Source organism: Callorhinchus milii, unplaced genomic scaffold (genome assembly GCF_018977255.1).
Source record: "Callorhinchus milii isolate IMCB2004 unplaced genomic scaffold, IMCB_Cmil_1.0 Scaffold1, whole genome shotgun sequence".
NCBI classification, from domain to species: domain Eukaryota; kingdom Metazoa; phylum Chordata; class Chondrichthyes; order Chimaeriformes; family Callorhinchidae; genus Callorhinchus; species Callorhinchus milii.
Genome location: NW_024704742.1, coordinates 27064230 through 27089397, shown reverse-complemented (window position 1 = coordinate 27089397; position 25168 = coordinate 27064230). Strand labels below are relative to the sequence as shown.

The 25168-nt window shown below is 38.8% G+C and overlaps 1 protein-coding gene across 4 annotated transcripts in view; it reads left to right on the top strand.

The window, feature by feature from the left end:
* sclt1 (sodium channel and clathrin linker 1) overlaps window positions 1–25168 on the top strand; it is a 47808-nt gene extending 22640 nt beyond the window's left edge. For all 4 annotated transcript variants that reach the window (XM_007897703.2, XM_007897699.2, XM_007897700.2 and 1 more), the window contains 12 exons: window positions 1655–1745; window positions 5984–6075; window positions 9416–9593; window positions 12003–12101; window positions 13176–13247; window positions 14553–14627; window positions 15013–15155; window positions 16791–16983; window positions 19061–19257; window positions 20614–20692; window positions 22436–22531; window positions 24066–25168. In XM_007897703.2, coding sequence (XP_007895894.1) covers window positions 1655–1745; window positions 5984–6075; window positions 9416–9593; window positions 12003–12101; window positions 13176–13247; window positions 14553–14627; window positions 15013–15155; window positions 16791–16983; window positions 19061–19257; window positions 20614–20692; window positions 22436–22531; window positions 24066–24140 — 1390 coding nt within the window. In that variant the 3' untranslated portion in view covers window positions 24141–25168. The remainder of the gene's footprint in view (window positions 1–1654; window positions 1746–5983; window positions 6076–9415; window positions 9594–12002; window positions 12102–13175; window positions 13248–14552; window positions 14628–15012; window positions 15156–16790; window positions 16984–19060; window positions 19258–20613; window positions 20693–22435; window positions 22532–24065) is intronic.

Genomic DNA, 25168 nt, shown 5'->3' with positions numbered 1-25168 from the left:
TCCTCTCCCGCACTGGCTCTGCGACCCTATCACCCCCATCCTTGCCCAACTCCACTGGCTTCCCATCACATAGAGGATATAGTTCAAGATCCTGGTCCTCACCATTAAAGCCCTCCATGGTCTTGCTCCCCCCTACCTCTCTGACCTTCTAACCCCCTACCACCCTATTCGCTACCTCCACTCAGTGGGCTCTGGCCTGCTTCACATCCCCTGCCTTGCTCGCCCCACTAACGCCACTCTGCACCCACCCTCTGGAACTCCATCCCACAGTCCCTCTGTCTCACCCCCTTCCTCGCCACCTACAAGACCCACCTCAAGATCCTCTTCTTTGACCGTGCTTGCAATCTCCCTGCTTCCCCCACTGCCCTCCCTCACTCCGACCCTCAACTCGAGTCTGTAACTGTCTGTCCGGCACCTTGGGACTTCCTCCCGATGTGAAAGGTGCTATACAAATGTAATATTGTTGTTCTTGTTGCAACATAATCGACTTTCATAGTTCTTTTCACCATGTCTTATACCTCGTCATGGGTATAACATATCAGTTGCTACTCAATAATTTGGAAGTGTTGCAAAATAATTTGACCCCTTTGGGTAGCTTTACCATATATTGTAAAGTCTACATGTTCTTTTCCTCTATGACACAGTGTATTGAAGGGCCAGCATACATGGTGTTGTTTTCTAATTACTATCATCGGATCCATATGCTGCCCAAGATAATTATCAGCTGGTGTGTATGCTGCAGGCAAACCTAACCACTAAATGTAGAGTGTATTGGGCAGAATTCAACAAAAGATAAGTAGGAAAAGAAAATTGATTCCGTGCAGTTTACATCCTTTATTCAGGAGCTGTGTGACGCTAAGCCTATATCATTGCTCCTATTAAACTACAAATCTGTCCATTTCCAGTTGATTGTTTTGGTTGAGTCTGTTCATGATTTTAGATGGCAGTGAAATTTTATAAATTACATTTAGGTTGTAGTTTTTTTAACTTACAATTGATGTCCCCTACTTCTCTCTTCTGCTTCTGCATAAAGATAATAATAATAATAATCCTTGCATTTGATATTGATGGGAAAGGAAAGGTGAAATTGGAAGAAAATCTCTGTCCACCGCCTTACTGCTTTCTTCATCCTACCCCACATGATTCTTTCCCCTCTTCCCCATCCCACCCAAAACAAGGGTGCAGACATGAAGTAACTTTGTTACACATATGTGGTTAACTTATATTAACAAATAATAATAATCCTTATAATAATAATCCTTATATTGCGCCTTTCACGGAGGAAGATGTTTGTAAAATGTTGTTTCTGCGTGATTTGTAGACAAACAGTGTTTAGTTATTAGGTGTTAAATGGACCATGTTACCTCTGAGAGAGAAAGGAATAGATCTGGACTCCTATCTCTCAGGATTCTTGCTTCCTTCTCTTCCATTATCCTTAGCCATCTCCTAATTTTCCTCATGTCAACCAAAGAGTAACTTTTTTTTTAACTACTGTATTGGAAATTTATGTTCCATTTTCTCAGGCTCCAGCAGTAGATTCAACAAAGCTAATTAGGATGTAATAATCTTACACACGAGCAAAGCACATATATGATCTATTGCACCAGACCGATGTCGCTCTTGTCATGTTAACAGTTTGTTTGTGTATGTGCAGGCGAGCAAAGCTGGACATGCGAACAGCAACATTAAAAGTGGTGGAAATGAACCAAATTATGCAAAATTTACAGGAAGAAATACAGAGGAAAGTATGTAACTTTTCTACTTCTTGTACAGCAAGTATTATAATAATAATAATAATAATAATCCTTGCATTTGATATAGTGCTTTTCACATCGGGAGGACGTCCCAAAGCACTTCACAGAACACACTGTAAAGTGAATTGACTGTATATTTGTGGGCGAACGCGGCAGCCAATTGCGCACAGCAATGTCCCACAAACAGTCGTAGATTGAAAATGACCAATTTTTTATTGTTTTGGGTTTTGAAGGGATTATTATTAGGCATAAAGTATTGTCAAAGGTTCCTCTAAATATGTGCAGTCTTGAATGGAGAAACTGAACTTGAATGTTTTAAAACTTATCATGTTTGAAATTTGTGTGAAATTTCTTATAAAATTCTCCATTCCTCCAGATACAAGACCTAGACCCCTCCCACACCCACCATAGAATTGGTTTCAGGCTAGTGTCTATATATAACAGTCCTTGCATTTGATATAGGGCCTATAATGTCTCATAGGGATCCACAGGTAATTGTTGTAAAGTGTAGTCATTATGTATTTGTAATCAAATGTAGCAGTCAATTTGTGCAGAGCAATGTCTCGCACACAACCATTAAGCAAATGACCAATTTCTAAAAATGAAATAATAATAATAATAAATTCTCTGGAAGATTGTTGTCTAAGATACCTGGAGAAACTCTTTTTAGAAAGTGTCATGAGATCCGTCATGCCAACTGACCAGGTAGATATCTCATCTGAAGGACAGCACATCTGCTGATGCAACGCTCCCCCAGCACTGCACTGACAGTTCAGGCTAGATTGTGAGGCATCAACTCACAACTTCTGCCCTAGAAACAAGAGGGTTACCAATTGAGCCAAGCTGACATCTCATAAAGCTTTTATCAGAATTAGGCATTTAAGTGTATGATGTTAGATTCCATGCAGTTATCCCATTTTAGACGATTAAATATCAAATCATTCAACAACAACAACAAGATTCCATTTATAGAGCGCCTTTCACGTCGGGAGGACGTCCCAAGGCGCTGTGCATTCTACTAATTGCAATACTGTGAACCTGTAGATGATGATTATTTGTGAATCTGACCATCATTTCAGAATGAATTTCAAACATTCAGAACAAATAATAATAATAATAATCCTTGCATTTGATATAGCGCCTCATCACGTCTTTGAGACGTCTCAAAGAGCTTTACAGAATATACTGTAAAGTGAATTGACTGTATATTTTGTGGGCGAAAAGCAGCAGCCAATTGCGCACAGCAGTGTCCCACAAACAGTCGTGGATTGAGTGACCAAATTTTTTTTTTGAGGGGATTATTAATCCCCCAGAAAAGCAATCCGCCAATTAAATAACAACCAGGTTCCTACTTACTGCTAGGTAAACAGAGGTGTGTGGAGTAAGGAAACTTGCCCAAGGTTTTGACTTGCCCGGGAATTGAACCCGAGTTCTCTCACCTGTGAGGCGAGTGCTCTAACCACTACATTACAGGCCTCCAAATTAATGATTACCCTTTGCTGTTATTTTAGATCATTTTTAATAAAACAATTTAAAAATAAAGTTCTAAGATGTCAGGTGACAGCAAAATCATTAGCTGTACCAGCTCCCATATACCATATAACAATCCCCCAAATAAATCATTCACTGCAAAGCTCTCGTGGAACATTGCTGTGCTGTGACAGTGGAGTTCTGTAGCTCAGTGGTTAGAGCACTCGCCTTGCAAGCAAGACACCTGGGTTCAATTCCAGGCAGGGCAAAACCTTGGGCATTTTTCCTTCTCCGCACGCCTAATAATAATCCCTCCAAAAAAAAATAATAAATTGGTCATTTTCAATCCACGACTATGGGACACTGCTGTGCGCAATTGGCTGCCGCGTTTCGCCCACAAATATACGGTCAATTCACTTTACAGCATATTCTGTGAAGCGCTTCAAGACGCCTAGAAGACGTGAAAAGCGCGATATCAAATGCAAGGATTATTATTATTATTTGCCCACAAAATACAGTCACGCCGCTTTGCAGTATATACTATGAAGTACTTCTAGACGTCTCAACACATGTTGAGGCTTAAATCAAATGCAATGATTATGGCAATGGCTATGATTTGCCTCATAAATGCTAGAATGGATTTCAGCAGTTGCCTGTTCTATTTCTGACCTCCAGTTGGTAGAACATGCACCTGTCTGCACAAATGTACTATCACACAACAAAGAGGAAAACACCTGCTGGGCTTTCAAATGCTTGCTAAGGTGTTCTTTGATATGCTATAGCAAGGTTATAGGTTGCTACTTCCTCGATCAGACAACAGATTTATAGATAGAACATGTCAGAGTTCACGACATTAGTGAATAACTTCCTTGCTGACGTTACACTAAAAAGTTCCAAATAACACCAAACTTGTTTCCAGAAATTTGTTTTCCATATTGCTGAATTTATATTGATTGCATTTATAAAGCACCTTTTATGGAAACAAAATGTTTCAAAACGCGTTACAAAATTTAAATGTAATAGAAATGAAGTGAATATTGATATAAATTAGAGATGGAAACAGCAGAGCAGTCCTTCATATCTACCTGAATAACTTGGCAGACAGAAGCTAAAATTAATAACACATTAAAGAGTGGGATGACAATCTGGAAATAAATTACAGCATCCCAAAATGGCTGAAGAAAGGGTGAAGAAAGAGAAAAAGAATAATGTAAAATTTACAGATGTTTCTTGCACAAAATTTTACAATTGTATCAGTGCAGAGTCCTGATGTCTGTTAATCATCGGCAGCACTCTTTGGATTTACATGTGTTGGTGCTCTGCACCTTGGTATCCCATTTCTGGAGGCAAATCAAGGTTTGATTCATGTGTATATGTGTTTTTCCATCATACTCATTGTAAATTCTGAATTACCACAAACAAATGCTAATCTGAGAGGTCAATCTTGTGATTTTGTTTGATCTTTGGGTGTCTGACATATATGGAAACTCAGGAGAATTAGACGCATGTATGCCACCTACACATGGAAATTTCCCTGTCTGGAATGGAAAGCGCACTCTTTCTTTCTTGGCTCAGGAAGCAGATTACTGAGACTGCCTTAGAGGATTGACTCAATTCTGCCATTCCATTGCCAAGCATGTTATCAAGCTCCAAGGATAAAAACCTACTTCTCCCAAGAAGGATAGTTGGTATTTGTCAAATGGGACCTGCCAATGAAGTAAACAAATTTAAAATAAACAGATATATAAAAAAGAGAATGCATGGTAGATATAGATTGTTTGCTTTTAAGGAGATTTTTGTGTCTGGAATGGAGTTTGCACTCTTTCCCCAGAAGCACACACCTTGCTTACCTAGTCCTAGAGCCAAGCTTTGGGGACTCGAGAGTTTGTGTTAAGATACTGCTGGAGTCTAACTATCCAAAACCCCAAAGCTTGCCATTGTGTGGCAATCTTCCTGCTGCTTGTGCAACTAAGACCAGGGTAACAGGAGCTGAGTGGGAAAAATCCTTGCCCCCAATATTCTCCAAACCTGCTCATTATTCTTCAAACCTGTTCCAGGCTGGCTAGTCTATCAACAGCAGTGCATTGGAGTACTAAGGATTCATTTGGCTCAGGGACCAGACTCCTGAGACCCCAACAAAGGGCTGACTCGATTCCAACATTCTGTTGCCAAACATGTCATCCTGTAGCCAACACAGACAGATCCAAGGAAGCCAGATCTCATTCCCTCCCCCCCCCCCCCCCCATTGGCTCCATTAATTCTCCCGGTGCTTGCACCCTATTTCACTCCTTCAGGTTTCACTTGCATATTTGAATTTTCATTGCATTTTTTTAAAAAGCAGAGGTATACTCGAGCAACATGACTGCGGATGTATATATAATATGCATGTGTGGGCAGACAGTATTAAAGCAACACAAGTACTTAGTGTTTCATTACTCTGGTTTCAGTGGGACAGAGCCAGAAACTGCCTCCACAGGCTGGATTGCTGCATCTGAATTATGTTCTAGGTTCTTGATATGAATATGATGGCTGATTTCCTCCAAGTCCCAGTGCCAACTAAAAAGAATAAAATATTGAATTCAGATTGCACTTAGTTAGGCAAACTGGTTGGAAGGTCGATAGGGGGTTCATACTATTCCTGAGTGTTTTATTGAACGCTGTGTTTATTACATTTGGATTTTAATTAGTAACTGGGCTAATGTAGATTTTATTATTAAAAAATGTTCATATATGGAGTGTTCCTTTTTCATTATCTGTAGGATGAAGATGTTGCAACTGCCCTCGGAAGAGAAGAAGCATCAGACAAACGATTGCAGAAATTACAATCTGCTATAACCAAGTTAGAAGCCAGGTACCTGTCCTGGGAAAGCAGTGCAATAGCAAAGGCTTGCTTAGGCTTTGTTAAAACAATTCTTAAACATTTATCCGAGGATATTATAGATGCTTTATTAGCAAGTTATCATGCGTTTGAAACTACATTTATTTTTCTGCCTTCCTATCTTTTGATTACTCTTTCTGAACATACATTCAGGAAGTGTGTCAGTCTGGCTCAGTGATAGCACTCTCACCTCTGAGTCAGAAGGTTGTGAGTTCAAACTCCACATTGGGACTTGGAATCACATAGTCTAAGCTGACGCTCCAATGCAGTGTTGGAGGTGTGTTGTATTGTCGGAGGTGCCATCCTTCTGGTGAGACGTTAGGCCGAGGTCTGTTCAGGTGAATGTAAAAANTCCCATGGTACTATTCGAAAAGAGGAGGGAGTCTCTCCTGGTGATCTTGCAAACAATCCCCCAAATAACATGAGTCACTCACTCCATGGCTGTTTGTGGGACGTTGCTATGTGCAACTGGCTGCCGTGTTTCGCCCATCAAATACCCTTTACAGTATATCCTGTGATGCACTTTGAGACATCTCAATGACATATTAAGGCTCTATATCAAATGCAAGGATTATTATTATGATTATTATTAAATGCATGTAGGTTATCTGTCCAGCTGCTGCTTAGTTACCAAAGACTTGATGGCGTGTAAGAGGAAGATAAGATTACTCATTTACTCTCTTCTCCCTTCTTTTCGGAGCAATTAAATTTCCCCAAATTTAACTTTCCAGAGAATGGCAGTACATCTTTATGAGAAAGACAAGTGAGATCCACAAGCTTGCTGTGCCATTAGTATCTCAGCGATAATGAAACATGATTGCATTCCCAAGTCTCTGCTATGTGATGCAGACTTTATAGCTGGTAATTCTAGAGTTGTTTTTAATGTTTGTTCCTCACCAGATTACCAAGGACAAATGCCTTACTGAAGTGTTACAGAATGTAGTAACCTTGGTAGCTGTAACAGGGTCAACAAACAAATTCAACATTTCTTTAAAATTAGACAACCTTAAGGTGGCAAGCAATTATAGGTGTTTAAGAGTACAAATCCTTTGACTCACATTCTTGAATGCTTGAATCATTTTACATTACAAGCCCGTATTAGGTTCTCTACTTGATCGCTATTATCTGACCAAGTTGGAAGCAATCAGTTAGTCAATCTAAGCTATTCACCAGCTTTGAATGAATAGTTAAAACATGCCAACGGTTAACTAACCAGCTTTGTACTGTCCCGCACCAGGCTTCGCGACCACATCACTCCCACCCTCGCTCGCCTCCACTGGCTCCCCATCCCCCAGAGGATCGAATTCAAGATCCTCATCCTCACCTACAAGGCCATTCACGGCCCTGCTCCCTCCTACCTCTCCAACCTACTATCCCCCTACCTACCTGCCCGTACCCTCCGTTCCTCTGGCTCCACATCCCCCGCCCCAACCGCCCTACCATCGGTGGCCGGGCCTTCAGCCTCTCAGCCCCTAGGCTCTGGAACTCTATCCCCCAGTGCCTTCGCCGCCTCCTCCCTTTCCTCCTTCAAGGCCGATCTCAAGACCTTTCTCTTTGACCGTGCCTTCAGCTCCCCTCTTGACGCTCTACCCCCTCCTTGCTCCCTCCCTTCCCTCCCCTCACCCTGACCATTTCCCCCTGCTCAGGTCCCAACCCAACTGTCCAACGCTTGGGACGTCCTCCCGACGTGAAAGGCACTCTATAAATGAAATCTTGTTGTTGTTGTTTGTTAGAAAGTGCCAATTATTCCATTGAGAATCCCAGCATCATTCATGTACCAAACTTCAAAGGAACCAGGTTACACAGTTTATTAATTGAATATAATTGAAGGAATAATATGTAGTTTTGTACTATCTTAAATATTGTGATTGCTTTATGTAAATCTTAATAAATTATTTTTGCCATACAGGGCATTTTGACTAAGACAGTATATTTCAGAATTTCAAAGGCAAGAGATATCCTCGAAAGAGTTAACTAAATTGTTGCCCTTTGGAGCTATAATAGCATTGAACGTCGTGCAGAGAATATCGCAGAAGAATTTTTTATCTGATGTTTCATGCATGGTAGTTATTAAAGAGAAAATATTGTAAGCAAATTCAGAATTCAGTTCTCAAGACCTTCCTCTTTGATCGCTCGCACCTTCCGTTATCGTCCAAATCCACCCTCTTGCCCTCCACACCTTTTGGGTGCAAACCTTTCACTGTCCAGCACCTTGGGACATCCTCTCCATGTGAAAGGCACTATAAAAATGCAATTTGTTATTGTTATTATAGTATTCCTTAAGTACATTTTCCATGGAATTCAAAAGATTGTAGTTAAGTTTTTTTTCAAAATAGTCAATTTCCATTTATGTTTACAACTTCAGAAATTAATCTCGGGGAGCACTGAGCCGGGAGGAAAAAGAGCTAACAACAACAAATTGCATTTATATAGCACTTTTCACATCAGGAGGACATCATGTCGGCAGCATGTCCCAAAGCTAAAGATGCTAACCAAAAGCTCAGTCAAAACTATGTTCATAAAACACACATTCCAGCATATCAATCTACATCAACAGCACTTAGTTTGCATGGCATTTTGTTGCCCACAAGTTACACAGTCACAACACTTTACAGTAAAGTTTCAAAGCACTTCACATAAGAGTAGTGACTGTGTATTTTGTAGGTAAACGCAGCAGCCAATTAATGTCCCACAAATAGCGATAAAGTTAATTGCCAAATTTATTTGAGGAATTGTTAGGGAGAAATTCCCTTCTCTTTTCGAATAACGCCATGGGATCTTTAATGTATTAGTGGTTAATAGGCCTATTACTTGTATTAAATTATTAGCAAAATAAAACCCAGGCAGAATAAATTGTGAATTTACTCAACCTCAACTGAACTTCAAAATTAGTTTTCCCCTCCCCACCGTTCCTTGGGGATTGCAAATGAAAGATCTTCCAAAACACCACATTGGCCTATTTTTGTCTGTTATGTTCTGCATGTTGTGTACTTGAAAAATGTTATAAGGTTTCTGTTTTGCTAGTTGAGGCATCTTTTTCTGAATGGAATAATTGTTGGGTATATATGGAAAGTAAAGAATTATTTTACATTTAAACTGTATTAATCAGATTTTTTTAAATGTTAACTTTATTTACAATTCCAAAAATCTTTCTGATCACCTTTCATAGTCAATGTATTTAATAACAGGATATATTTCACTGGTGAATTTTGCATGAAATACTGTAATCTGCATCATTTGGTAATCATTATTGCTATTATCCTATTAATCCAAATCCTCTTTTGGATTTGAATATTATTGCATTTTTTAATAGGCTACGAGTAGCTGTAGAGGATGCAGAACAATTACGGAAAGAAAGATTTTGTTTTGAGAGACAAATTGGCGCCCTACAGGCAAAATGTGCTGAGATGGAGGAAGAGAAATATGACTCAGTAGTGAAGGTTCGAGACAGCATTCAACTCCTCGAAGAAGCAAATTTGCAGAAAGATCAGGTAAGATCACTTGGTGCAATAAATTTTCTTTTATGTGCTATAAACTCACCATGCTTAAGAGTATCCAAAGCAGACTGAAAGTTTCATGTATGCTACCTACACATGGAAATTCACTTTGCAGTATATTCTGTGAAGCCCTTTGAGATGTCTCAAAGACGTGATAAGGTGCAAATGTAAGGATTATTATATTATAAATTCCAGTGTCTGGAATAGATTATGCACCCTATTCCCTGCTTACCTAATTTCGGAGAGTGCAGGTTGGCAAGAACCAACAATTGGGGACATTAGAGTGTACATTGAGAGTAAATGCTGCTGGTGTTTAACCAATTAAAACTGCATAGTTTGCCATCGAAAGACCGTCTGGTAAGCTTCCTGCTGCTTGTCCAGCTAGACAAGCCTACCTGTTTAAGGGCTTTGACTTGCAGAGTTAACAAGAGCTGAGTGGAAAGAATCCTTTGCCCCAGTGTCTGCCTCTCAAGTCCTGCTGATGAGCCGGATTGATTGGTCTGACATCAGCAGTGGCCTGGAATACCACTGACCTGTCCGGCTCAAGAACTGGGCTCCTGAGGCCACTACATTCCAGCATTCTGTAGCTAAGCATATCAGCTTGGAGCCAGTTGAGCTCCAAAGAGACCTGCTTACCTCCCCTTAAATCTATTCTACATAATATGGATCTATTGTATACATTCACTCTCATCTTTCTGTGGAACAGAATATGAGTTTTCAATGGAATAAAGCAGAAGCTGCACTTTTTCACTGATCTCGATGGGATGGGAGAGGGAGGCATAAAGGTTCACCTTTTAAAAGCTATAATAGAAATGAATTAGTTCCAATTATGCATTTTTATTGTGAAATATAGCATTGTTTGGGGGCAAGGAATTAAGGAAATTAGGTGGCTTGTAGGGTCAGAACGCTGTTCTTTCACCATTTGGAATCTGGATTAAGTGCAGTCCAAAATAATAAATCAATATTTTCTCTCTGCCTGCTCTAAAGATCCCTGGAGGCAATTTCAACTCACATCTTTGGCGGTGAGATCAGGTCACAACATTGCCTAACCACTCATTTAGAGAGACCACTTGGACAGCTGGTAGGGGGATTGTGGAGCAGAGGATGCCCTTCTCAGGAGGGGTGTTGACACCCATTGACAGACAGTGTCAAAGAAGCTTTACCCATTATTAAACCAATAATAAACAGGCTATTTATTCTACTAAAGCTCATCTTTCTAAGGAAATCCATACTGTAGCTGATGTAAGAGTTGAAATTTATTTCCAATGGATTCCTCATTCTTCAACACATAAATTTCTCAGGTTAATGATGGACTAAACACCCTGCCTCCATAAAGCAATATTTGTTTGTTTGTGGATGCCACCCCCCCACCCTGCAAAAATCTATATCAGATCCCTCTTGCTTCCCCTAACTATTGTGGTGTGATTATCCCCAGAGCGAGAGTCATCCTCAGTTATATATCTGATAGATGCTGGCTCCCCAGTGGAATTGGCAGGATCTTGAGAGTAAGTTCCCCATTATTATAGTGCCAGCAGACACAAGCGTGCAGGAAGAACAAAATATTTTATCTATACAAGAAAAACTGAATGTCAACAAGCACATATGCTTCAATTGCCATCTCTATATTTTTGCAGCAAGTAAGACTTTCCATTAGTCTCGCACTATTTAATCTACATGTGAACCATGGTATACAATAAACAAACTAGCTCCTTTTTTAAAAAAAATCAATAAAACTGATGGATAATTTAAATGCAGAATTGTGACCGTAAATCATTAGTGCTTTATCGTGAACTGAATTGACTGGCAACAGATGATTTTCCTAAAATGGTATTATTGTAGCTGCAGTGCTAAATAGTATAAAAATGGAAATGTTAAATCGGAACATTAGACTTCTGATTTAATGCACAATTCATGAAACAATTTAATTGAATTCATGAAACGACAAATATCCCAAAGTATTTGTTTAACACTTATCCCAAAGTACTTGTTTAACACTTAACCACTACATCTTAGACACTTTAATGTCATTCTCTATTGCTCAATTTTTCAATTCAGTACTTTTTATCAAAAAACATAAATGGATGTTAAGCTGTTAATTTGCTGAACAATAAATGGTCCCCTTGGTTTGGGAAAGTAGCACAAGAATGATTTAACATTGCAATGGCTAACAATTAAAGAGCAATTTTCATAATATTTACCCCACAATTCAGAACATGTATTAACCCTTTCTGGGTTTCATTTTAGGGTAAATCTGTGAGTTGTTCCTCAGGATTAATCTATTACATCAAACTCAATTTTTAATACAGGGCCCAAATGGTTGTATCTCGAACATTTGGAATATAAAGATGAATTTCCCCATCGTCACTTATTTTGATACATATCTCTTTTTAATGGTTTCATTAGGCCCTGCTTCGTGAGAAACAGAAGGATGAAGAAATAGAAAAAATGAAGGAAGCTGTGTTTCAATTAATTCAAGAAGCCGCTGCTCGAACAAGGAAAGAGGTAAGAATGCATAATCTTTATCTGTATGTTATCCATGTAAATATGGAAGTGACCTCCCCCTGCCTCTGGATGATATCAGCAAAGGAAAAACACGTAGATGAAGAAGAGGAGAGGACCAAGGAAGAGCCCTGAGAAACACTACATGTGGCTGGGCATGAGCAGGAAGAGAAGCCATTATAGGAGACAGTAAAACTCAGAAAAATGCAGAGCCATGGGGGATACTAAGGAGGAGAAATGGTGGAGAATGATGGGGCGGTCGACAGTGTGCAAAGCAACAGAGATCAAGGAAGAAAAGGAGGCAAAGGTAGTCCTGGTTGTAGAGACAGAGGATATTGCTTGTAACTTTGACCATGGCTGTCTTGGTGCTGTGGGAGGAATAAAATCCATATTGAGCAACTCATACAAGTGGTGTTGAGAGAAGAAGGAGCAAAGGTATTATGTGGCGACCAGTTCCAACACCTTGGAGTGTAATGGCAGGTTGAGGTGCTTTACACAGCATATTGCCCTTCAAGGCTTGATACAAAAACATTACTTGTTCTGGTTTTTGTTTCCGATATTAGTGAAGTGTTCTGCAGTTTGCTGCTTTTCCTCTCTCAAAGGCTCGTGCTTACATGCAGTCCTCTAAAACACCCTGCAGTACCCAAGTGGCTATTTTACATGTGGGTTTTGGTAAAGTGACTGAGTCCTCATCCCAAGAGCTTACATCCACTCATTTTCCAACAAGGGTGATTGTAAGCAAACTGCCAATTGTGTTTCTCTTTTACCTTTCTAAGCCGAGTGCTGAAGCCAACTTAGTATCTAACAATTGCCATAAATGAAATAAACTAATTCATCATAGACAAGGGATCAAAACTGAGACTTTACTTATCTGTATGGTTCAGTTTCACACTACGCAATGCCTTTACCAACTGAGCGCTGAAAGAACACTTCTCATTCTCCTTCAGATAATACTTAACTTTAGAATTCTAGTAGAAACGTGCTGATATGGCATATCTGTCAGCGTTTTGATGATTGCTGAACTAAGTATACAGACAAATGTGATTTACACGAAATGTCTTCATCTGTATCTTTCAGGTTGAAAATGTGAGGAAACAATGCAATGTGCAAATTTCTCATCTAGCTGAGGATCTATCAATTTTACAAATGGTATGTGTGACAGTCTGCTCTTCAAAAACAATAGACTGAGACAAAAACTGCTGTATTTGCTCCAATAGTCATACAATTGTCCATTTGTGTCAAACTTGAGTGTCCTTTAGCTGAAGCCCATTCATTCAGATTCACTCGCAAATATCTCATCAATCAAATCATTGTTTGTTACAAAAACAAAGCCCATCAGTAGTGATTCATGTACAGGAGATCTCTTGTTATTTGCGCCTGAGAAAAAGTTCTCTAACATGATTATCCATGTTTATTTTCATCAATATTTCACGTTTCACCCACAAAATACACAGTCAATCCACTTTACAATATATTCTGTAAATCACTTTGAGACGTCTCGACGACGTGATAAGGCCCTACATCAAATGGAGGAATTATCTTCAACAGTTTGTAAAACCTTTTAAATTTACACAGTGCTACTACTTGGTCAACCATTCAAAAGGCTTGCTTAAGTGAAGTGGGAAGGAAGCTATTTATGGATAAACCAGGCAGGTGTGAATGGCAGGCAAGATGAGTGTTCAGATTGCTGGAGCATTGCACCTTATTGACAGCCTGTTTGTTTATTTTTAAAAAGCCTGTTTTATTTATTTTTTTGAGATGCATCTTGGTGTATCACTGTAATGGTATATTTTATTTTGCCAGGCAGCTATCTGGCACATGCAGAAATTCATTGCCTTTACTTAACAATATCCAAACATCAGACTTCCACAAAGGCATGCCATCTACACATGGGAATATGCCTGTGTCTGAAATGGAGTGTGCACTCTCTTCCCAGAAGGACACACCCTACTTATCTTATTCCTGAAAGTATAAAGTACAGACAGGCAAGAGTCAACACTCAGGGTGTGTGTTGGGTGCTGCTGGAGCTTAACCGGCTAAAATCGGATAGTCTGTCCCTGCCCCCAGTGACTGGTTTGCCCCTCCAAATTCTGCGAACAAGCCAGGCTTTCTGGCTTGTCATCAGTGCTCTGGACTAGTGCGGACACATGTTGCTCAGGAACCAGACCATTGAGACTGTCACAGAGGGTTGACTCAATTTTAACCTTCCATTGCCAGGCATGTCGCAATGGAGCCAGCTCAACCCAAGGAGACGCAGGCATATGTGTCCGTCCCAAAAGGATAATCAATAGTTGGTAATTTAGGCATCTGACAAGCGTAGGTTTGAGCCCTCACTAGGTAGCATTGCCATCATCCTTCTCCCACTTGATGCTTACCATGAGCACTGACAGTTCTCCATGTCAGGACATATTGTACTTTCTTGCCAATTGGACACTGTGTTGTATCACTTGATAGGACAATGCAGACAAAGAAGGTCGGATTGCGAGAGCCATAAGAGAGAAGCGAGCAGTGGAAGAAGAACTTGAAAAGGTAAGGAATAATAATTTAAAATTCAGGCTCCAATTGATTCTATGATGTGGATTCTATGTGACGTGTGGATACTTCTTTCTTCTGTCCCCTTAGGATTCATTGGGTAGATTGTAAACAATGGGTCCCCAATGGTACTTTGCAGTTTAGGTGCATCATATAATTCCAATCTGCCTGAGAATTTTCACATGTTAAATTTAAAGTATAAAATGTGTTACCTTAGTTGTACTACAAATAATGCAAAATTCAAGCAATACTAGAGAACCTCCAGGAGGTAGGTTACTCCACTTGTTCTAACCCAGTCAGCTCCTAAAACTGTTGGTAAAATGGAAGTCTGCAAACTTCCTTATCACATTAATCAGCAGTATTCCATTCTCACCTCCACCAGCTTTATCGAGAAGGCAGATGCACTGAAGATCACAAAAAAATCGATGAGCTTCACCAACGGTGTTTGAATGCAGAGCGTGCAAAAGATGACCTCCACATGAGTCTACAGGGAGCACAAAGCAAAATCCGAAAATTTGAGATAAAGTAAGAATATTTGCATCAATGGATTCCAACGTTCCAACATGTCACGTTTTGATGTCCAATGCACTACACAGCCATAGTCCTGTAGCTTAGTGGTTAGAGCACTCGCCTCGCAAATGACAGGACCTGAATAATTCTTTCAAAATAAATAAAAATAATTTGGTCACTCAATCCATGACTGTGGGACACTGCTGTGCGCAATTGGCTGCTGCATTTTGCCCACAAAGTGTACAGTCAATTCGCTTTACAGTATATTTTGTGAAGTGCTTTGAGACGTCTAGAAGACATGATAAGGCGTTATATCAAATGCAAGGATTATTATTATTGTAAGTAACAGACCTTGATGCTTTCCTAAAATTATTACCGAGGTAAATTGCTGCTCCATCACTTTAACCAGTCTTTTACTTCCAAAGTCATTTCAGCTGTTTATGTCTTGATCATAACAACGTAAGAGAAAAAGACATCTTATATTTGTTCTTTCCACAGCTCATCTCCACTATACAGTCCTGGCCCACTCTCCCAGACTAACAAAATGAATTCTCACCCACCCCAGAAGCAACAAAACCATAACTAATGTTGCTATAGTCCTGATCATCTTAGTCGAGGTCATATGAGTCCCTAAAACAAAAATTCTCAACTTGATTTTTTTTGCTAGGAGTCTATTCCACATATCCACTACTGTTCAAGGTTATTTTAGTCTCCGGTTCAGCTAGTCGTCCCTCATAACTTGCAGCTACTCTGTCAAAATCAATCTTCTTTGACTCCTCTGCAACTTGTCAATATTCAATTGACAGTAAGGTGCCCGAAAAATGCAAACAGTATTCCAAATGTGATCTCACTCTTGATCTATACATGATTAGAATTCTTTGGTTTGGAGTCAGATGTTCGCTAGATACAACCTAGTACTTGATTGCAACAATGCAAGTTGTTATTGTTGATTAGCCTCATGTTGGTTGGAAACTTACAGTGAATACTCAATAATCACATCCCAAAAATGCATGTTTTAGGAATTTACTGTGATGGTAAAAAAAATTATAAAGCCACATGCCTTTGTACGTTTGCACGTTAATGTGATGCTTCCTTTATCAAAGAAAACTATAGTATTTAAACTTCATGCTGCAGTTTTTGGGAGTAGTTTTCATCTGCATTTGAAACAAGACAGTGATTCTTCTGACTGACTTAGCTCTGACATTGATTATACCTTTTCAGCAGAAGAGTGAAACAATAGTATTAACCTACTTTAAGATAGAACAACATAGTTTGTGAAGTGTTAAGATCTTTAAAAATATATTTCCAAGTATGTACATTTTCAAGAATTTATTGGATAATGTCTGATGAGATTTATTTTTACTAAATCTGAATATCTGTATTATATATAATACATATACTTTATTTCCAGCAATTTATGAATATAAAGCATAATACATAAATCTTTACATTTAGAGTGCCTTATCATACGGTCAATAATCCTTACATTGGATATAGCATCTTTCACATAGGGAGAATACCTCAAAGTGCTTCCCATGATAACCTTTAAGGGGGACTAACTGTGTGTTTTGTAGGAGAGGCTAGACGTTACTCACTCATTTGTAGACAAAAGGGTTATGACTAATTTATAGACTAGTATTTGCTTTTTAGTTCAGAGGAAGAGTCATCCCGTTGCCAAGAAATGGTGCAGAAATTACAGAGCATGCTGGACTCTGTTCGTAGTGACTGTGACCATGTCAGTGAGGAGAGATTAAGTTTACAGCATGAAAATGAGCAACTTCGTAAAGAGATGGAGGAGCTGAAGAAAGCCAGTATGGAAACACAAAGGAAAGCAAAACAGCAGGTACATGAAAGTGCTGCATGGCACTTATCTTTGATCATATTCGTGTTGACTTAGTTAACAAAATATTTTCAGTTTATTTTCTTGGGGAGAAGAAGTTTGTACGAAATCAAAGTAGGCTAATAAAGAATCATGTACTGTGAATGCCATTGGAAACTCAAGCACTAAAGGCAGGGCTTGGTAGACAGTTTTTTACTAGTATGAAACAAAAATCTTCATTACTATTTTTGGCATTTAGATTTGGGATTTTTGCTAAACATGTCACAGTTGTGACATCAGTCTCAATGATGTATGCTTTCACCACTAGGTATGAGAATTCCATAGATTGAAGGATTCAGCACTGGAGGAGTAAATTACTAGTACAAAGAACTCTGATTTTGCCTCTTACAGCACAAAATGCTTGCCTTGCTTTGACTGCTGCAGGTTCACATTCTACATCTGAGCTGTCCGTCAATGCTGTATAAATGCCTGTACAGGATAACTTGAATCGACTTAGGAGACTGGAGTTTCTCATCAATATCAAACTAGTCAGAAATCAAACTCTGCCTGTATCTGCCCTTCTTATGTGCCTGGTATCAACCAATTTGGGGCAGCCTTTATGCCACTCCACTCTTCAGGACCTGCCTAAAGGTTTCACCCTGCCTGCAGGATTCAATATGTTGCTATGTACAGCAAGTCACTGAGCTCTGGACAGACAATATTGAAAATTGACATTGCTTCTGCTCAACATCTTGCACGGTGCTGAATGCCATGACAATTAGCAACCACATAACAGGCTCCACCTAGATACCATCCAGTGTGGCCCAACAACCACCACTCTCTCCACTTAAAATCATGTGGACAAAGCACCTGTGTGACATTAATGCATGTGTTATGCCTGGAATCTGGTACCACCAGGTATGAGCCCTCTCCACCTTGACCCACAGACAAAGCTTTTATAATAATAATAATCCTTGCATTTGATATAGCGCTTTTCACGTCGGGAGGACGTCCCAAAGCGCTTCACAGAACACACTGTAAAGTGAATTGACTGTATATTTGTGGGCGAACGCGGCAGCCAATTGCGCACAGCAATGTCCCACAAACAGTCGTAGATTGAAAATGACCAATTTATTATTGTTTTTGGTTTTGGAGGGATTATTATTAGGCTCTGTGTGGAGTAAGGAAACTTGCCCAAGGTTTCGCCCTCTGCCTGGAATTGAACTCAGGTTCTCAATGCTATCTGCAAACAAGCTAGAAAGAATAATTTACACGATTTATGCACAAGTATTCACTTGTTCTAGCAACTCAAAGGCAGCATTTAGCCCTCAAACCTGATTCAATAGCTATAGAGACATCAATGCTGGTTGGGGCTATTTAGTTATATTTTTCTGTATGTTGAGATGAGAAAAATAATTTAACATCTAATTATATCCTGTATGCATGGGCTTTGACAGTCTTTGGATGGATTTAAATGCTGTATGTAAAGCTCCCTCTCAATTTGTCCTTGGTTCCTCTTTGAGCTAATAGACTTGAAGCTCCAAATTCCTTTCTGTTATCTCAGTCTTCCTGTTGTTGCTGACTTTCAAGATAAATAAACTTCTAGAATGAAGTCCTCTAAAGAACTGGGAGGGGAAGACTTATGTGACCAATATGTTTCTTGCACGACCTTAAGTAGGTTTTCCTAATTTGGATAACGTCCTATTCGTTTGTGTGGAGAGGATGAACAGCATTCATAAAACGAGACAAATCATGTTTATAGCAGATAATCTAAACTCTAAAATAAACTTGCAATGCTAAACTTGCAATTGCTATGGTTTCTTTTTCCGTACTCGTGGTGTTTCTCAAATCAATCCGACTGCCTTTTGAATGATTTCAACAATCTGCATTTGCAGCAGTTGGGTGAATAGGATGATTTTATGAACGTAGTTGTGTATCTATTGAAAGTTTTGTCTTTTGAGAATTTTTTTTTAATTGCACTATGTGCAATATAATGCATTGTTACATCATGTGAAATGTAGGAAAAAATTTAATATTTGAAAGTATTTGGAACCAAATCAATGCAAGGCTTATTGTTTGTACCTGTGTTTTGTTCCATCAGATAGCAACTATGGAACATGAGTGTTCTCTGAAGGGACATGGATTTCAAACTCAGTTGAGCGAACTGGAGGAAACCAGTCGGAATTCAAGCAATGAGCTCAAACGTTTGTTAATAGCGCAGCAGAAAGCAGCCAGTCGGTGGAGAGATGAGGCCAGGAAACTAACCAACGCCTTTGAGGCAAAAATAAACAATATGAAGTAAGTGCCTCGAGTCTTAAAGTTGACATCAATTTTAAAAGACAATTCAATTTACATCAATGGGGATTGGGATCATTATTCAAAATAATGCAAACTATTTTGTTGACTTTCAAAAGCGTGCATTTAAATAGATTTGATCTGCATGTTTTCAAATATTTAACTGTTAAACTCTACTAATGTATACAGTAAACCTCACACAAGTTGTATCAGTTGAGACAATACATTTAATATGACTTATGCAAAGTATGAATAATGTCAAATTTGCATAGAATATAAAGTCTTGACAAGACTTGGGCAGATGTATGACTTAGGCGATTATACGATTTATGCAGATCAGACTTATGCGAGTTTTACTGTACATCTAGTGCCTTCTCTGACTGCAACTCAGCTGGAATAATGGCTATAAATATTTGACTACATTACAAGTATTGTCTGAAAGGCTCAAGCTGCAGGTGGATTGGGATGCAGAGCTGTGGTCTGCTAACCCTGTCCATGTGCATAATCATGAACTTCAAATCACAGTGAAATAATAATAAAAATACTTGCATTTGATATAAGGTCTAATCACCTCATCATGGCACTGACTTGAGAAAGCTTTATTCCTGTGATCTGGAAACAAAGGTTTTAAAAGTAAATGTAATGTAATTCTAATTATATTATATCAAATCATAATGATATCACATTTGATTAGTGCTCTTCAAATTATAATTATATCAAATTCAAATAAATGAAATTCAAATTATATTAATAATGCATGCAAAAGAAGTCAAAATGTCACCCAACCACAATGTAATTAAATGTAGGGAAAACTGGATACAGAATTGCTAGTTTGCATTTCTGTTGGAGGCAATAGTCTAATTTGCATCAAACATTTAAATTTCATTTTATATGCAGTTTATAATTTACATGTTATTTATATCATAGTATTCAGTGCTACAAAAATAGTTCTTGCTGAGTGGAATATAACTTGTCTATTGTTCTGTAGCACTCACTTGCCCTTAACATATAAGAACTCGCCATTTAATTAGCAAGTGATTAGAAACTTGACTAAATTCGCTCTTAATGCAGATTTCAGCGACATTCAAGATTGAGATATAGTCCATCAGTCAGAAGATTCTGAGCCACTCAAAAAANTAAATCTCAACTATATAAAACATTCCTTAAATTTATAGAACAAATTAGAATTGAATGCATGTTGCACAAAAGGTTATTGTTGGGCTTTACTTTATGGAAGAATAGGTAAACAAGGTACATTATAATTGCATCCAAATGAACATTTAATCGTGCTGAAAAGAATCATACTTCCTAACTTCCCAAATGAAGCATTTTTTCCATCATTCCTCTGTTTGCTGACAGAACTGAGATGAATCGACAGAAGCATCACTTACAGGAGATGGTTTCCCAACTGGAGAATGCGCATGAGCAAATAATAGAGGTAAGATAATTGCTCAAGTTCATTTTTAATTTAGATCTATAGCAGATTGAAATAAGGTAGCATGCCACATACATTTGTGTCCAATCAATGAATTCGGGACTCCACCCTAGCAAAAAAAATACGTCTGGTTATATGCATGTGGTTACAGGATTCATAATTTAGCTGTGCAATGTACAGAAGGTAATCTAACCTTTAAAATAAAAGGATTGTGTTTTTTTTCAGTATTCGTGGTGTTTTTCAAATCATTCCGACTGCCCTTTGAATGATTTCAATGATCTACTTTTACTGCGGTTGAGTGAATAGGGGGATCTTAGGAGCATTAGCTGCTTCTCTATTTAAAGTTTTGTTTTTTTGGAAAAAGATATTTATACACTATGTTTGGCAACTCATGTTGAATGAAGGAAAAAAATGAAGATAGAAAAGTATTTAGAAACCAGATCAATGCAAGGCTTATTAGTGTTTATTTAGATATCTATTTTAGTAAAGTAAAGTGTAAAGGAAAGTCAGAGGGAGTGAGAAACACAGAGAAGGAAAAGATCAACACAGCTAGAAAGACAGAATCAGCTAGAGTGAAAAAGATAGACAATAGATAAAGGCATTGATAGAGAGGCTGTTACAGTGTGATCATGCATTGTGATAGTGTAATTCCTGATGGAAGAAGTTTTTAGTACTGTAGCCAATGTAATTATCTGTAGCCTAGATAATTACTTGGGGAGGACAAGTTTGCAAGGCTACGGGGACAGAGCGGGGGAGTGGGATTGAATTGGATAGCTCTTTTCAAAGAGCCAGCATAGACACGATGGGCCGAATGGCCTCCTTCTGTACTGTACAATTCTATGATTCTATGTCTATTTTGTGTGACAATCAATTATTCACACTGTTTCCTTATCCACAATGGGGCTGATCCCAATTGTGCAGATTTCCAGCTACCTACATTAGTTTCACTTCACAGCTGCAATTTCCAAAGTTCTTCAGTAAACCCCATTATATCCCCTCCACAACATGCTGTGCTGCTCTTAGAGCTCCACTGTAGACCTGTGCTAACTGGAAGGGAGATGCACACAGATGCTAGAGCTAAAAAAAAATGGTTGATTTCTGGGTTGTCAAGTCACTGCTGACACTTCTTGCACCAACTCACAAGTGCATTGTATTTGTAAATTAGAGAATAATCCTTACACCTTTCACTAAGGGAAGTCATCACACAGCATTTTTCAGGAGTTACTGCAAAGTAGAGTGACTGTGTATGTCATGGGAGTCAGTTTGTCCCACTAACAACCATGGAGTGAGTGATCAATTTTATTTAGAGATTCTTAGCCAAGACACTTGGGACAAACTTCCTCCCCTTTTTGAATATTGCACGAGATCTTTAATGTCCACCTGAACAGGAGGCAGGACCACAATTTAACATTTCATGCATTAAACCAATGTCTGGTCTGCCTATTATGTTCTGGATACAGTTTATAGACTTGCATCAGTTCATATAATCTTTTATAATTCCAAAACATTAAAATTGCTGTGCAAAGTGCAGACAGAAACAGTTGACGGATTTAAGCACCTCCAATTTTGCAAACTTTTTCAATACACGTGTTCTCCTGTCACCATTTTTTTTGACAGAGAGGACTTTTATCTTAGTGCAAGAACATGTAAAATCCTAAGGGTCCAGAGAGCCCTTGATACGCTTCGAGCTGATTTTTTTTCGTTTGCTAGAATCTGCTCTGACATTTCCATTTTTATTTTGCGTAGTATGAAAAACGGCTGATGGAAAATCAAGAAAAGACGAACAGACTTCAAAGACGCCTGACTAATTCGGAACACAGAGCAGCCACAGCCTCTCAGAAGGTAAATGTCTGGTCGAATTGCATAGTGTTGTGACTTTTAAAGCATATTCAACAGCGTTTTGGTAAAATTTTGAATAGTGATACATAGCGCTTCAATTAACTCCACAATTCATATTGTCTTTTAAAAAAAGGATACCTGCAAGTGATTTGTCGATCATAAAAGCTTTGTAGCTGTCTCTTGATGTTTCATAATTCAAATAGATTTTGTGTAACTGGTGGACTATTTACACCGAGAGTCATTTGACAGCTGAGGTCAGGACACTTAAGTTCTTTTTTAAAAAGAACAGCTTCACACTGGAATGGGAGGATGGGTGGTGGGTGTTCTGGGAGAGTGAGATCAAATGGATCGAAAGGGCCTTTTTCATTCCAATCTCTCAGGTTTCATTGCATCACTCAATTATTTCACGCTGCTCTAGAGCAAGTACACTTTAATGAGGTGAGATGTTCATTACGTAAAATTTTATTATATGCAATGATTACACTTACCTCTGCGAGTGGTTGACATGAAAGGATATAGTAACATGTGATCAGTTTTTAATTTTACTTCGCTGGGAATATATTAGAAATCCCAGCAGAGACTTCATTTGTGTATAAACAGTTTACTCATTAGGGATTTATTTTATGGTTTGGAACTCTGGAATAACTTGTGAGATTACATTATTCCATTAACACAATTTCTTCAAGTTAGAAGGTCCAAGCAATTAGGAAGGCTAATAGCATGTTAGCATTTATTGCAAAGGGGTTAGAGTACAAGCGTAGGAAAGTCTTACTGCAATTGTATAGGGCCTTAGTGAGACCGCACCTGGAATATTGTGTGCAGTTTTGGTCTCCTTATCTAAGAATGGATATACTCGCCTTAGCGGGGGTGCAACGTAGGTTCACTAGGTTGGTTCCTGGGATGAGGGGGTTGACCTCCTCTCCGAGGAGAGATTGAGAAGACTAGGCCTATATTCTCTAGAATATAGAAGAATTAGAGGTGATCTTATAGAAACCTATAAGATTCTTAAGGGTCTTGACAGGGTAGATAGTGTGAGACTGTTTCCCCTGGTTGGAGAATCTAAAATTAGGGGTCATAGTCTCAGGATTAAAGGTCAGCCTTTTAGAACTGAGTTGAGAAAACATTTCTTCATTCAGAGGGTGAATCTTATTAAATGGCGGGGCAGGCTCGAGGGGCCGAATGGCCTGTTCCTGCTCCTATTTCTTAGATTCTTATGTTCTCAATATAAACTTAAATTCAATTATACTCACAGGTTGGTTTGCTTTGCAGTTAGGTCCTCAATATCCTGGTACCTGGAAGGTTGAAAGGTCTGAAACGCTGAGATTTCAAAAGGGGATTCCATAATTAATAAATTATGAGAGGAGAATGCTTTCAGAGCAGAGTTCCCACAACTGCGTCATACTTTGGTTACAGGAAAAATCCCCATTCGCTGTGCTTCAAACGTCTATACTAACATATTATTACATTGGAGAGAACGCAAGCCAACAAAAATGACTTTCGCCAAATTGTAATTAGAAAATTTTAATTTATTTTACAGCTCAGTAGAATTACAACACAGAGAAGAAAGGACACTTCACAGGCGGATGTTTGTCAAAGAGCAATGTGTACGTGAAACCACTATTCTATCCTTGGTATCTTGCCTCACAATGCAATTAGACCACAAACTTGTGAAATGTGATCCTCCAGGAAAGTACACTGTATCAAACCACAAGGTGCCAAGTGAACATGTTTTGCTTACCTGTGGGAGATTCTACATTGTTACTTTGCGTACAATTTGTCTACCAATTGTAAATTAATTGTAATTTAAATTTTTTTCACTTTTAAAATTCAGATTTTTCATTTAACTTCAGAACTTATTTCAATTTCAGCAAAATGTTATCATGAGCCCGTTGTTGTGCTGTCTGTGTTTTGCCGTCAACTTGTCTCTTTGCTAAATTGTCACCTTGGTTACTTGAAACCAATTCAGGCTTGACAGGTGATCCTGCAAAAGGTTGTCGCCTCAGAGACTTGAAACACTTGGCGATCAGAATACTCTAGAGATGTTCCCTTCAAAATAAATGGAGGAAACAGTTTGAATTAGGATCATGAAATGTAAGAAACTGTCAAAACCTTCCCTAATGTTGCTTCCTGCTGTCATAAACATTTATTGCAAAACATTGAAACCTGGCCCCAGATATTCTCCGTCACTATACATTTGAGTGTGTTCTGAGTGTGATGTTTGGTTGGGGCGAGGTCTCCCAGTAAAACTTACATAAGTCGTATCAGTCGGGACCATCACATTTAATATGACTTACGCAAAGTCCAAGTCGCAAACTGTAGAAGTCAATAAAATCCAATTTACTCAATAATCTACACTGCTCACGCATAATTTAGTACAGCTGGTCAGTGCACATGCAGTCATTTGGCATCACAGCATGCGTCAATGGACTAAGGCTACATTTCCCACAATTTGATGAAGCCGGCCGGTACGTGAGCATGCAGCGACATTATTTTCCTCAGTAAGGAAATCGAAATGGTTTTGATAGGAAACTGAATGGGACGCGGGTACATGTACGACTTAGGCATTTATAAAGATATAAGACTTGTGCAAGTTTTACTGCATTCATTTTTCTCATATAAAATAAATCCAAATTCCAAAGA